This window comes from Semicossyphus pulcher, unplaced genomic scaffold, assembly GCF_022749685.1.
Source record: "Semicossyphus pulcher isolate SPU_LCO1_2020_fin unplaced genomic scaffold, fSemPul1.0.p SCAF_5, whole genome shotgun sequence".
Classification (NCBI taxonomy): Eukaryota; Metazoa; Chordata; class Actinopteri; order Labriformes; family Labridae; genus Semicossyphus; species Semicossyphus pulcher.
This window is the reverse complement of record NW_027211726.1, coordinates 27,794,309-27,809,571: the sequence shown is the minus strand read 5'-3', so window position 1 is coordinate 27,809,571 and position 15,263 is coordinate 27,794,309. Positions and strand designations below refer to the sequence as shown.

The 15,263-nt window shown below is 39.6% G+C and overlaps 1 protein-coding gene across 3 annotated transcripts in view; it reads left to right on the top strand.

Annotated features, from left to right (window-relative positions):
• trappc9 (trafficking protein particle complex subunit 9) overlaps positions 1-15,263 on the top strand; it is a 226,436-nt gene that overhangs the window by 135,627 nt on the left and 75,546 nt on the right. For all 3 annotated transcript variants that reach the window (XM_069681096.1, XM_069681094.1, XM_069681095.1), the window contains one exon: positions 11,008-11,161. In XM_069681096.1, the coding sequence (XP_069537197.1) occupies positions 11,008-11,161 (154 nt within the window). The remainder of the gene's footprint in view (positions 1-11,007; positions 11,162-15,263) is intronic.

Genomic DNA, 15,263 nt, shown 5'->3' with positions numbered 1-15,263 from the left:
TATTGCTCTAATCACTCCATTCAGCTTCGACCTCTGACATAGTCATGTTTTTATATTGTTGGTATGTTCCTTTTCTCCACCAAATCCATTTATTGATATGGATAGACGGCAGATTTATCTGTCTCTCAGTCATTTCCTTCTTCAGTCACCTGTAACTTTATCGACCTTACCGTAATGTTAAGCCCTGTGCTGTCATTGGATTATTCAATTCACTTACTCAAGTATTATTTACAAGCTATAACGTCTGCTTCAAATGCAGCAGGGGACTTTTGTCGCATGTCATTCCCTTCTATCTCCTCATTCTCTACCTCTCTCTGCTGGGCTTATAATAGCAAAATGCCCCAAAAAAGAGCTTCAGGGTTTCAGCGGCAGAGATAAAAATAGCTCACTCTGTCAACCCTGGTAAGAGTCGACAAAGCTTCAATTTAAATGACAGCCAGCACATTAGAAGATTGTCTGCACAGAAGCATTCTTTGATACTTATCCACATACAGTAATTGGCAGTAAAGATCCGTTTTTACCGCAGTTCTTCTTATTGAGCGAGACGCGGATGGATGGAGCACTGCTGCCTCTGCAGCCGCTGCATACAAAGGGTTACACGAAGTCAGCCGCAGTCTAAAAATAGACTGTTGCTCTCGCCTGCCTCTGCACGGGCCTCTATGGATCTACGCCCTTAAGCTCTTGCACGTGAGGTAAAAATAACCCTCTTTGTGAAAACACACACACACACACACACAGTGCGTTCTCTGCTTTCTGCTTCTCCCCTGTGACATAACACAATCACAGGCTGTGAAAAAAAGATGCAAAAAGGCTCTGATAAAATGCTGCTTGGGAATGATTTGCTGTTCTGTTCTGCTGTTCAGGGCATTATTTAAACAGTATATTGCTCACAACATACACACAGTTACGCACAAGAGAAAACCTGCACACAAGTAAAACAAGATAAACAACAATACATTAAATACTTTAACACAAAACAGCAGTATAGTTGTAGCAGCAGAACTAAAGCAAGACTGTTTGTCTGGGAGCTGCATGTGCACAACACTGAGGTGTTGGAAATGTTATTTTGTGTCCAAGTTGGAGTTTATGGACCTCGTCTTTGAAATGATTCATGGCTTTGCAGTTGTCAGTTAAAAGCCAACCCGTTTGCTTTAATGTGATTATCATGTACTTTGGGTCTGAGGCAACACAGCATTTAATTAGGAAGGGGTCATTTCTCTGTGACCGGCTCGTCCTCAGCTGGTGTTATTACTGCCATTAAATAAGGCTTCACTGCCATAGCTTACTGCAGGATAGTGATAATTAGCAATATAGTGTCAAAAAGTCACACCCGGTGAACGAGATGATATCCAGTGATACAGGTCTGGTTTGGCTTAAGATGTTTTCTAATGAAAAAGTGAAAGAGCTGTACACCCAAATACATTCACATACCTTTCTACACAAAAATGTATCCATCCATTGGTTTTGTTGTTGCTCTTTTGAGTTATTACTTAAAGATTAAATCTCGAAGATTTCAATTTCGTTGTCTTTTGCAGCACCTTTGGTGATCAACAGTAATTGCAGGAGGACACGTCCCTATTTAAGCAGACGTCTAAGGTTGGCTCCCTTTATTACGGTTGTAACTCTTGATTTTGTCGCTTCCTTGGTTGCTTTCCTTTTCAGACTGTTTGCCTTCATCTGAGCGTCAAATTTGTATCCTTTTCTTTGGAATTTAACTTATTTTTGAAGTTTTTTCTGTAGTCATCCATCTTTTCTTTGTTTGTTCAGCCATAGTTGATTACTGTTCACTCTGCAACACTTGCAGAGACCAGAAATTCAGCCGCTTAGCTCCACCTACCCTCTCTGGCTGACCAGCCACTGCTGGGTGATGGAAAACGTGTCACTAACTGGGCGCTGCTTGTGATTTTTTCCGCGAATGTCACCACAGACACCCAGTCTGTAATAACACTATATACTGCAAATGCAAAAGCTTACATCAGTGGGCCAAGAACTCAATCACCATTGTTTTACCTCATGCGGTGATAGATAGTGACTTAACAGACATTTATTTACATGAAAATCTAAGAGATTATACATTTAAAAGAGGAATATCTTCCATGGCTGCAAATCACACTGCTGTTCAGATATGATACGAAATGCTCATACTACTAAAAAATTAAATAATTTATTTTTCTTGGTGGTTCAGTGGTTAGCAGCGTTATCTGACATCACGAAGGTCATTGGTTCGAATCCATCAATGGAATTGTTTGTACGTTTCTTTATATGAACATTGGTGTCTTCAGGGGGTTTTCCTTGTACAGTCCAAATATATATCAGATGAACCGGACTTTCTAACCTTTGGTTATTAGTGTTAGTTTGAATGGGTTTCAATGAGTAAAGCAGCAGTATGTATGTTTGTCAGTAAATTGCACAAAAGCATTGCAGTGTTAGTCCTTTGACTTTATAAATAGTGATGTACAGCCAAGGCAGTATTTGTTTGTGCTTTAGAAAAAAAATGTTTGTTTTTTGTTCTCTGTAACACAGTTCCTGATCTTCTGTAACTTTCCAAGTTCATCCCTAGTTCTTGCATGCCTGCCATATGGTTCCCACCATAGGAGGTGAATGCAGAAGTGTGTGACACTCTTTTTGGTGATTGGGCATGGTGAGCAGTTTAGACTTACATTGCTGTTTATTTTTGTTCATTAGGGCATGGATTTAGTTGTGATGATTATGCTCAAGACATGAGTCGTCTCTTGGGGAGAGATTGCATGAGAAGCAGTTCAGTGATTTAAGTGGAGTCAAACAGGTGGTTGGTTTAATGCTTGATCATCCATGAACCTCTTCACTGGTATTTTAACTAAAAAAGTCCCTATTGCCATTAAATAGTGTAACTTACCATATCCGCATCAGCAAATACATATATGTCATGTTTTTTGAAACCTAGGCCTGCCCAGAATATAAACAACGTTACAACATAATGAGCAAATGTGTCTGAAATATCTGTTGTGTGTTTATAAATCTGTTCACTGACAACACCAAACATTCTTACTGGTCCTGTCAGAAATATGCTGGTTTTCCCTACAATGTTTGCTCATGGGAACTAAAGCAGAAAAATAAGGCAACTAAAAGCCCTTGTTAAGGTCAGGAAAAGATTGTTTAGTTTGAGGCATGGAATGAAAAGTGTTGAATTTTTCAACGTTTGTTTTACCCTTAATCAAGTCAAAGCACCTTTCACAATTAAAATAGTCACTCCGACTACAGCAGTATGTTTACATAGTCCTATTTTTTCTGGCTTGACAGTTTTATATAAAAGTTAGTCAACCAACATATTACTCACTGAACGATAAAATTGAGGTAGGATCCGTTCAAACATGCATGACAGAGCCGTGGAAATAGCACAGAACCTGACTGTGCCTTATGCTTTGTGCTTTCAACTTGCTCAGGGCAAGCACACCTCTGCTTTGTTGCCTCTCTCATAGCATAGAGTCAGAGCATTGTGAATCATCGAAACACCAAATGGAAACAGGCTGGAAAACAAAATAAACATTGTCTACACCTGACAAAACGCCTACATGGCCAGAAAAAGCTGTCGAATAATACATGCTGGCAGGAAATAAACCTTTTTATCTGTATGCATAGACACAAATACCATTGCTTATTTCTGCAGATCTAGTTTTCATCTGTGAATGTCTTCGTAGGATTTATTTGAGTGCTAACTGATTCTCAGCTCATCCCTTTGAACAGATACAAATTTGGGTGAAATCGGCCCATCCATCCATCCAATCTCACATCTACCCGTGTCGCCTTTTCTCAGCCAGGGAAATAAAGGCCAAGCAGGCTGTTATCAGTGAGGGGCTGGAGGGGAGGCAGGGAGGAGTAATGGACATGGAATTAGGCCTAGAGATGTTCCATGGTTGCTCCAGCTCAGCACACAGGTTGTTATTAAAAGCCTTGTAATAGACTAGATTAGTCTCCAGATATGGCCTAATCCTTTAAAGAGTCCACAATAAAATCAATGGGAAAAGAAGATAGTGGGAGTGGTGGTGGGGTGCTTGGCCAGTTAAAGCTCTCCTGCTTTTATAAAAGAGGTCTTTTTGGGTGGCTTGGGGGTTGGTCGGGTCTTTGCTGCACTTACCATAAGTGTTCCATGAACCTTTACATCATATTGCATCTTCTTTATTCACAATGCTTTACTGATGCATTAATAGGTTGCATGCACATTCTGAAAGGCCTTTGTTGTTTTGGGGTCCTAACAAGGTTTATTGTAGTAGAAGGTGGTACATTTCTTGTTGCTATTACCTTGAGAGCCGGTGCACATTCTACTTTCGCTTTTGTTGTAGAAAGGTCTTGTCACACCAGTATTTAAGATTTAAAGGTTCGACAGTGGGGCGGCTGTGGCTGTGGCTCAGTGGTAGAGTCGGTCGTCTTTCAATTGGAAGGTCGGAGGTTCGATCCCCAGCTCCGTCAGGCTACATGTCGAAGTGTCCTTGGGTAAGACACAGAACCCCAAATTGCTCCCGGTGGCATAGCCAACGGGTATGAATGTGATAGCTGATTGACAGTTGGGCACTTTACGTAGCAGCCTCTGCCATCAGTGTGTGAATGGGTGAATGTGATATGTAGTGTAAAAGCAGCTTTGAGTGGTCGCAAAGACTAGAAAAGAGCTATATAAGTACAGTCAATTTACCATTTACCATTTACATGTACCTTTCAGAAAATCGTCATTCCTAGCGACACAGTCGGCCGTTGAGGGAACTGCAGTCGACCTTCTTGTACGCACTCGCGCGGACACTCACTCGCTCGCTTGCAAGCATCCAGGGTTTTTGCCGAAAACTGAGCATGCTCAGTCTCGGAACTCACCGGCTTTGTTTACTTTTTACTGACAAGATGTGTTTATTGACCGGCATCATGTTGTCCGAAATCGACAGTTAGTAACATGTTAGCTGGGGGTAGTTATTTGTCAAGCTAGAGTGACAACACTGACATATACACTCGGATAGTATTTTGGTTGTCGTAATGTTAGCAAGCATGCTAAGTTTAGCCAACTAGCTCTAACATAACTACACTGCATGGATCTGGCATTGTGCTTCGTAACCAAATGGCAAAATACTCAATTACCAGCCAGATCAACCCCGGGAGTCTGCATGAGTTAGCTGGTGTTATCTACTCGACGGTGTTTTGCTATGTAACCTAACTGGCAAAGCGCCTGCGATAGCAGAAAAGCTAACATTTGCTTGTTTGCTAACGGTAGCTTGTTGCCAGCTTACAGCTGGCTGGCTAACCTTAGCCAAGGCAGATAATGCAACGATATTGGCTAATAGAAAACAATCGGTAGTTAAACACATGCTTTGCTTTGTTCTGCTACATAATTTACTGTTGGCAAAAATCAACACAGTTTGTCATGTTAGCTGGCACAGTTATTTGTCAAGCTAGATAACTGACATACACACTCAGATAGTATTTTGGTAGTCATAACGTTAGCGAGCATGCTAGAATTGTCAACTAGCTCAAACATTAATACACTGCGTGACTCTGGCATTGTGCTTCATAACCAAACGGCAAATTACGGCTGGAGAGATCTGGGATGAAGCACAACACGCAGGTCTTGTTTCTATGACATGTTTTGATCACCAAAAGCAATCAAAGGTCTCCCTGATTCACCTGCCCATGTCTAGCTTTCCCCCTAATGTCGGTCACATTCCTGTTTGGTTGGACGGGCTTCACTAGATAAAACTTTTTTTCTTTTTTATTCATGTGTGTACTTTGTGTTGGTGTTGTTGTGGATGTCGGTCGTTTGTGTCTCCATTTCACAGCTTGCGTTGTCTCGTTTTGCACACTGTTGACTGTAGTGGAGGAGAATGAGCTCTCAGCAGAGGTACTCACGAGCGCGCAGATACATCCCCTTCTTCTGCGGAAAAAAACGTCCTGAGTGCTTTACATAAAAATCAGCCCACAGGCTGTTAGAGGCAATGGAGGAAGTTAGGGAAAGTCTCAATTTTTCAGTTCCTCTACTATCCCTTCACACATTGGCAATATAAAATGATATTTGATTCATGAACATGTAAAATCTTACATATAGCCCCTTTAAAATATTTAGCTTCATCAATTAATTCCTATGCAATCGCCACACTCACTTCATTGGCTTGTGTTGGCTAAGTAAGTTTATGGTAATTCTTTTTTATTCAGGGTTAATTTGCTGAACTTTGACACCTATATTCTTGCTCTATTCCATTTACAATTCCACAGCTGCTTGAATTGCTATAATATAAAATATGTTCTTTTATTCTTTGGAAAACATTCTTCCATATTGGTCCCCATTTGTAGTGTAAGTTGAATGTGGCCATCTGGTTTTAGTGATTACCTGTCTAAAGGAAACCAGTCACAGGCCTTGCCTGGCAGTGTCTTCCCATTTAAGGTCCATTTACATTGTTACAACCTGGTATTTTTAGACTTAGTGTGTAATGTGTGCTTTTGAAGATGACTGAATGAAAAGCAGCGCCCATCTAAAGACAGGACTTCAGTCAGTGACATAAGCCTACTGCCACTAATCTTCAAAGGCGGCTGTCTTTGAGTGTGTGGCAGCTAGAGCTTTCCTTTTGTCTTTGTTTTGAAGTCTTAATTGTTATTTAATTTGTGTTCTGCTTTGTTGTAATGGCTGTGAAATGATAATTACATTGCCTTTTCTCCTCCACCTCGCTTTGATGTGTGTGTGTCTCTGGACTCATCAAGAGATTCTTTTTCTTGCAGTGTAATTTCATTAATTATTCGCAATACAGTATGGGAAGCAGATGAGGCAGCAGATTACCTGTAATGATAGTTCTGAGCTTGCTGTAAAGTTCAGAGTAACATATGACCAAATTTGGATTTAAATTAGACTTCCATCTTCAAATCACCCATAACTTTAGGATGATATGCGAGACCCATACAGTTCTCATATAATCTCTTTTCGTGTTTTAGTAGATAATTTCATTGCTCAGTGGTGATTGCAGTTGAGAAGAAACGCAGCACAGAACTACCTAGTCCATTTAGTCTGCCTATTTTCCTCTCAGTACGTCAGAAAAGACTCCTAAGGCAGCCTCTATGGCCTCTGAACTGGAATCCAGAGATGAACCTACCGATCAATACATGGATCCACTGTGTTTTATTCAGACAGAATGAAAATTGCTTCGCACATGTGACTGCAGCTCTTGAATATGTTTTCTGAGAACCATCAGTAGGGTGCCTGTGAAGCAGTGATTTAGCAAGGTTTAAAAAAGGGCACTGACAGTGGGAGTGAGACGCTGCCTTTACAGGAACCTCTGAATTCTCTCTGCAGAGTTAATGTTCAGGTTAATTGCAGGTAGTGGCCCATCTTAAAGTTACATTAGTCATGTTTCCTTTCAATTGTCAAGCAAATTTAAAGTGGACTTTTGAAATGTTGCAAAAAAGAATCAACTGCTGTGGAGCAATTCGATTTTTTTTTTGATACCAAACTAAATCCACTGTTAGCAAAGTCACCTTGTTGCTGAGTGTAGTTACAGAGGAGGCTATGCAGTTGAACTAGAGGTTGTGAACAAGAAAGCATAAGAACGCTTTGCCATCGAACTCATGAATGGAGGTCCTCAAGAATTCATTCATGTTAGGCAAGTTTGAAATGTTCTTGATTGTTCTTGACCGTGATTATCTCTCAGTTAAACACTATCACTTATCAATACACATTTAAGACATTTTTACTCTTCTCTATCTTACTTCTGTACATTGCCTTTTCTTTAGTGTGCAAAAAGAGTTTTGGTGATTTTTGAGTTATTAAATAAATCCAAGGATTACATTTCGCCCCCTTCCTGTGCTCATAAATGTTTAAACCACATTGGATTTTCTCAGAAACTTACTATTACCACATTAAAGGAAATAATTGGCACAATAATTTGGAGGAACTTCTTGACTAGCAGAAAATCACAGTAACATATTTCATGATATTATAAAATATTTTCCTTACCAGATCCATCAGACTTAAACTAGCATTAAATGAGCCTTGACTTTGGCCACCTGATGGATTTTTGATTCCACCATCTCTTCTCTTCAGAAGAATATTTTAGATATAAACTGAGTAAAATGGGGAGTTAATATTGGACATACATTTGTCAGGTGCATAGTCTGTAATAAGAAGTGGATGTGGCCTCTTTCAATATTCTACTTATAACACTTTATTACTTAAGCCTACTTTAATACTTTGGTTTTAATATTGGAGCCAATTATGTGACTTAAACCTCAAGTTTTCTAATGAGTTTAAGGTCTCATTTGCTAGTCTTAGGTCCTCTTCATTACACCATTATTTTCATTTTGTAAATGATGGTCCCTCTTAGACCAAAATTGTGGGTGTGGCTACATTTGATTGACAAATCACCACAGGTGTAGCTATGTATCAACCCAAATCAGATCATTTCTGGTTTAAATAAAAACCAGGATGATGCCACGGCAGCTATGTCCCCTTCATGTATATCAGGGGTTGGCAACCTTTTTGATATGAAGTACCATTTTTAAATTTTTCCGGTTGCTCAGTGTGCCATGTCAGCATTAAGGTTAACATCAAGTTTAATTGTGACACTATGACATCATGATACTTAATTCCATCCAGAGAGGCAACATGCACAGCAACATTTTTAAAAAACATTTTTCTCCCATTTTCAGGACTTTGTAATTATTAGAGCACTGTACAGTGGGGTTCCATAAAAAATATCAAAAAGGAGAATTAAGTGTAACAAACAGAAATATGAGCTCTAATAAAATGTTTTTCATGCTGTGCGCAGACATAACATGAGCTGTGAGCCATCTCGCCTCCTTACTATTTCTGCTGAGAGTTGCGCATGCAAGACAGCGTCCTGGAATCGACAGGTAAACAACAAAATTGTGGCAGCCAATGCAACACCATCGCAAACCACAACTTCATAGCACGCTCCTTCTGGAACACAAAACCCCACTTTTCTAGCCACAAGGGCTGGAATGCCCGGACCTGTACTTTAGCTTTCATAACGAGTGGCCCTGTCATCCTCAACCGAGCCCGCTACAGAGGTGTTACATTTTTACCCACCTGCATTCTGCGAAGAGTTTTAGCCAATCAGAGGCAGAGTGGGGCGGGTCTTCACGGAATGCATTCCGATTGGGGGGAAAACAATCAATCAGACTACCGTTGATAACAGGCCACAGATGAGAGGGCATTACAATATTTCCCCCAAGGTGCCACTGGTTAAGCCCCCCTGCGTGCAAATGGTTTAAACAGTGTGTCAGTACTTTGTTCATTCTGCGGCTTCCATGTAGAAAAACAATGCTGCTTTACTACATCCTTGTACTTTATGGTTTTTGTTGTTGTTGTTATTTTATGGAGGCAGAGCAGTTGTGAGGTTGTGGGTTGCATCACACACTGCTTCATGCATAGGGTACTACTGAGGGCTGTCCACCTCATGTCATATTCCTCTTCACCTATCTCATATTTCCCCTCGGGATATCTGCACCCACTGTCTTAGTGTCTTTGTACTGAGCTCCAAACTTTCAGCTCTCAAACAGATTTTTGAAGTGCCACAAAGAATGTATCCAATTGGTATTTTCATGTTTTAACATTGTGCCTGGATGCTGTAAGGGTGATTAGAGGTTGGCTTTGGGGTTATGTTGTTAGCACAGTTGTGGTCTCATTTTGTTACAACAAGACTTTGAATCCTGGTTATGACACTTGACATAACCTCAGGCAACAAACACCTTGGCTCTTGTTAATAAATAACAGACCCACAGTGTAGAGTGGGAAGCTTGGACCTGTGGGTGTTTGTTCAGAGTAGATAAATAATTTATATCTTGCCCAACCACACAAAGGAGCCCATATTTGTTGCCACCAGGCAGAAATGTAAACAAGGTTTTCCTTGGAAATATTCTGTAGTTGAAGTTGAACAGAGATCACTGCTGTGGTCTGTTGAGGGTTAAAGTTGAAATACATATTTGTACAAAGTGGAATGTTCAATGTGTAGTTCACCCCAATGTTTTGTTGGTATCATTTATTTTTTATTCTTCCTGACCAGAGTAAAATATGACTCCTAGACTGAGATAGATTTTAAAAAAGTAGTTTTTCTGTTCTGAAAAGTAAGATTCCTTTTTGCAAATTTGAAAAAATGTAATATTAAAATCAAATCATTGCAATGTGAAGTCCTTGCAGGGGTGAAAGAAATATGGGAATGTCTTGCACATTTTGCGCCATTAACGTAAAACAAGAGTCCTGACTGTTGATGGAAAAGATAATCAAATTATTCTAATAAACTGTGTGATGGACACGCTTGCTAACTGACAGTTAGCGTGCTTGATTCCTGGCAGGTAGCAGAAATCTAAAGTCTTTCCTCCATTTAACAACTCCTTATCTTATAAAATGATATACTATCCCTGTAGCAAGATGTCAGGGGCAGTAAATGTCCCAGTACATGCTAGCTAATATATTAACATTAGGTAGGTACTGTTGTTTTACTCTTCTGCTTTAAGGGTTGCTGACGTAGCGTATTCCATCCACATCCACTATAATTTCTATTTTATGCTTTTTCTACCACTTTGTTATATGAAATAATGAATACAACATTGCTTTCAGACTTTACAGTATGCATGAATTATAACTATGATGATTTTTTGTTCTGAGTTTTAGTGTCCTTTATTCAGCTTATCAAGAAATGAGACATTTAATTAGTGCTGAAATGAGGTGACTTATCACATAGCCGCCTTAAAGACCCCCTCCAGTGAAAATCAAATGTTTAACCTTGTAAAAATCTCCATGTGGTGTTTTTCATGTGCTACAAGACATATCAGGGACAACATAAGCAGTCATCTCCATGGCTGGGCCTGTCTGCTTTTAAACTATAGTGTACCAAGGACAGGCTGAAAACATGACTGGAGCTGGTCTTTACATCTCTATGAACTTTCAAATGAAAGTTATGTGACGGTCATTCCCTGTCTTCACAAGTCAGTCAGAAGTTACGTAAGCAGAAACTTTTGTCTAAGTGTTTATCCCATCTCCTGTTACAGGATGGCCATCCAGGTTGACAAGTTTGACTTTGAGAGTCTGCCGCAGCCGGACCAGGAAACAGCACGCTTCACAAACCCCAAACAGCTGGAAGAGGAGCGACAGCACGCCCAGGGCTGCCAGATCAATAGCAAGCTGGGCATCTGTTGGAGCATCATATCCTTCCAGTGGCTTCATGTACGGTAGAGTTATACTGTATCAGAAGGACTAGAGGGAGAATAGAAATTTGAGATGGTAAAGATGGTATGTTGACATGTCCAGTTACAGGAAATCATGTCCAGTAGATTAAGGCGGTCAAACAGATTTAGTCAGTGTTGCATCTACTGAATGTCTTTGATTGTCAGTAAGATCTATGATACAGGACATCTGGATCCTACATCTGGAAACCCTCTGGCCAGTAGGGAGCTTGTTCGCCTGCACTGACAGATGGGAAAGCGTATGGCAGAGTGCTTGCCGCTCTGACACTGTGTGTGTTTATTTGTGTGTATGTGTGTGGGAGTTTAATTGTGCCATGTACTTGCAGCATTATCATATAACATTTTCCCATAGGTCCTAGTTTGTTGGCAAGCTTTGTGGTCCATCCAAGGTAATCTTTGACACCATCATTGTCAGCATGCTCCCCTCAGGGGGAACACTCTTTCCATCTATTCCCTGATGTAGGTTTTCTTCTTACCTGTCATGCATGAAAATAGGTGCAGGCTGTGTTAGTAATGTTGTTCAGTGGGTCTGTTAATGGAGACACTAAAATACGTCTTTCTAAATTTTTGTTTAACCATGTGAACCTTCACACTTAATGTAGATTTTAGAATATATTTAAATATTCTACTGGGTTTTTAACCACGTGGCTCAGGAACTAAACTGAGGAAATAAATCAGGAAACAAGTGTTTCTGCTCCTGATGCTTGCACATAAATGCTTGCGTTCCCACTACATTTAGATGAACTATGACTTTAGGCTAATTACACCACTGGCAGTGCAGAAGCTGTAATTCAATTCTTGTCCGCTACTTAACTACAAGCATCAGCAACCTTCATTTTTACTTCAGATCACATTAGTCCTTATTCCTGCAAAAACATGATATTAAAGTATTACATTTAGCTGTTGCTATATTCACTTTATCAGCAAATACACATTATGTAAATCTCCAGCAACAACATATCTCAAATATAAAATGTTAGTTCAGCCTAAAAAAATCTTCCATTCCATGATGACTGCACTGGTAGTGCATGATGATTTGATCAAAAAGCATTTGACAAAAAAGCATTTGTGCCAGCAGTCGTCTGTATCCAGTACAAACATAGACTGTGTATAAGAAGTTGATGTAGCCTCCTTGTGAAGCCAATGTGGAATTGCCTTAAGCCTGCATTTTTTCTAATGGCCCCTAGCGTGTAACTCCACTTGTTGCAAAAAATGGCCTAATTGTGTGTAAGCTAATGAGAAAATGACCCTAATTTTCTGACTGACAAGTTGCTCCCATGACCAACTGAAAAATATCTTGCTGCCAGTTCATTTGTTGTGAAGAAATTGTGAGGAGAGAAGTTTTTATGTTTGGGTAAGTACCTTGTAAAGTCTGTTTTCAGCTAACCAAAATAAGCATCAAAACAATATATCCATGCAAGGCTATTGTGAGTAACTGATGCATCTTAAATGAAGCAAGCGCTTACTTTAACTAATAACATAGCTTTTCACCAACACAAGCTGTTACTTCTGGTCCAAAAAAATATCATACCAAATATCATAGAAGACCAAATATCATAGAAGACACCTGAGAAGCTGTTTGTGAAACAATACAAGGCACAATGCTTTTCTGACTCTTTGATTGACAAGAAGGCCAAAACGTGTTGCCTGCTGTCAAAAATGATGTCACTCATGAGTTTAACAACATGCTGGTGTTGAATCGAGCTACTTGTCTTTATGCATATTGTGCTTTGTATCAACACATTTCTCATCACTTGGCAGTTACTGCTGCACATATTTAGTAGATTCAAGAAGTGCCTGTCAGATTTTTGGTGAGCATGGTGCTCAGTTAATGATGAATTCAATCTCCGAGCAACTGAAGTTGCTATTATATTTCTCTTTTTTATGAAGGCGTAAACACTCCCATCATTATGTGTATTGTTTTATCTACAAGTAATTGGCAGTGTGTAGGCAGGGATGAAGAAAGAAAATGACAATGTATGAAACTGTATTCCCAGTAGCACCTCTGATAGCTCAAAATCAGCCTGAAACTGCCTGTTCCTGTAACATCTTATCCATTTTAGAATGTATATGTTATGGGAGCCATTTGTGGAAGTTTGTTTTGAAGCTGAGCAGCATGTGGACAGGCTATAGTGATAATGTCATCAACAGACTGATCATGTTGCTGCTCAGTACACAGTGAGATAGTCACTATGATTTGTTGGGGCTTTTGGAAATGTACAAGACTGAAAATACTGTGTAACTAAATACATTTAGATAAGTGGCACCACAATCTCTCAAAACCAAAAATGGAAAGAGTGATATTACAATCTTAAATCAAAATGACATCTTCCCATTCACAGCTCGAAGCCCTATCTTCAAACACAAGTAATTTGGATGAAATATATTTAATACAACTGATGTTAAGTCACTTGTTCATTTAGCGCTATCAGACAACAAAATGTCACATGATGTTATCAAGTTATGTCTTAATGCTATCAATGAGCACACTCAGCTGTGTCAAATCTTAACAGAATGTAAATTCTGCTTACAGCTAAATGTTCCTTTTTACAACATGAAATATAATAGAAGTAAAATATTTTATTAAAGTGCATGTCACAGTTGCTTGGCCCCAGGGAAAAGTAACAGTTAGGGCACTGGTTTAGCTTAGTGGTTAAATCGGCGACCCTCCCGCCCTCGGCCCTTTGCCACGTGTCATCCCCACTATCTTCCCCTGTTTCTAACACTATCCACTGTCCTCTCAACAAAAAGCCATGAAAGGCCAAAAAAATAAAGCAACAGTTATTTTGAGCTATAATTTATGAGTTACCTACAATATACTGTATATTAATATTTTTGGACTGTTTTCAGTTATAGTGATTACGATATACAGAATAGCTTTGCAGTACTAAGTACTGGAACTGAATGAAGATGGGAATGGGTTATGTGTGTCTCCCACTTAATAATATCTAATAATAATATGTACGATCCCGAAATTGAGATCTCTTTTTTTAAATGGGAACTGGCAAAAGAGAGCAGCATACACACTGTTAAAACAAAAACACAAACAATACAAACAGACAGATGCAGCTACAAGCAGTCGAATCCATTGCCCAGTTAATTTGGGCAGGGGCAGATATCCAAACAGTCACAATTTCAGGTCATTGATTAAATTAGTATATTAATGTTAATGTAACTCTCTGTGAAGCTGTCTTTCCTAGCACAGTACACCCACATTACTTGTCTTTAGAAGTGACAACATGTGCGTTAAATTTGCAGAGTTTCCATGAATGCTCAGCTCTGCAGCCATTTAAGGCAGTGGACTTGTCAGATGTGTTGCTTGTTGGCCACAAATACATCCTGCATGATACACTGCAGCTGAAGGCGGATTTCACCCCTTATTTGGATGCTGAATCTTGGGATATAATCCTGTTTCGCACAATCACAGATAACCTTATCCTTGGTGTTTACCTGGTTCAGTTTGCAATCATGTCCATCAAATTTACAGTATGCTGTTCACATGACCCATTACCCAGCCTATGTGTAAATGTATCTCTTTGAATCCCCAGTAAATCAGGGCTCCCTTAATTCTCCTGCTGCCACTGTGACCCATACCTGCATGAGTGCCAGGAAAATTGATGTGTGGATCGATGGAAGAAGTCTTTTAATCATGTGCTGGTTTGACCCCTTGGTTCCAGTATAGCTGTACTTATACTACACTCATAAGGTGGATATCCCTTTTCCAGACTTCATATGGAGACCTTTTATCTGCAACGCTTACACACTTACACAGAAGTGTAAGTTGATCAGGTTTGTTTTTATTATCTGTTTAGTAAGCAGTTGAGCCTGACTGAAATGGTATTTCCGAGAGTGCTACCATATTGATTATAGAGGGGGGAAAATAAATTGTTATATATTAAGCTGGCTGTGATACTGAATATTCACACTAGAATAAAAATTGGCCTTCTCTTTGTGGATTTTATGAGACCATTGGCCCGTATTGGCTCAGAATATGGACAAAACGATATAACGGTCGGGCTGTTGTAGTTCCCAAAATGTGATGCTTCAGTTCAGTTAAACAA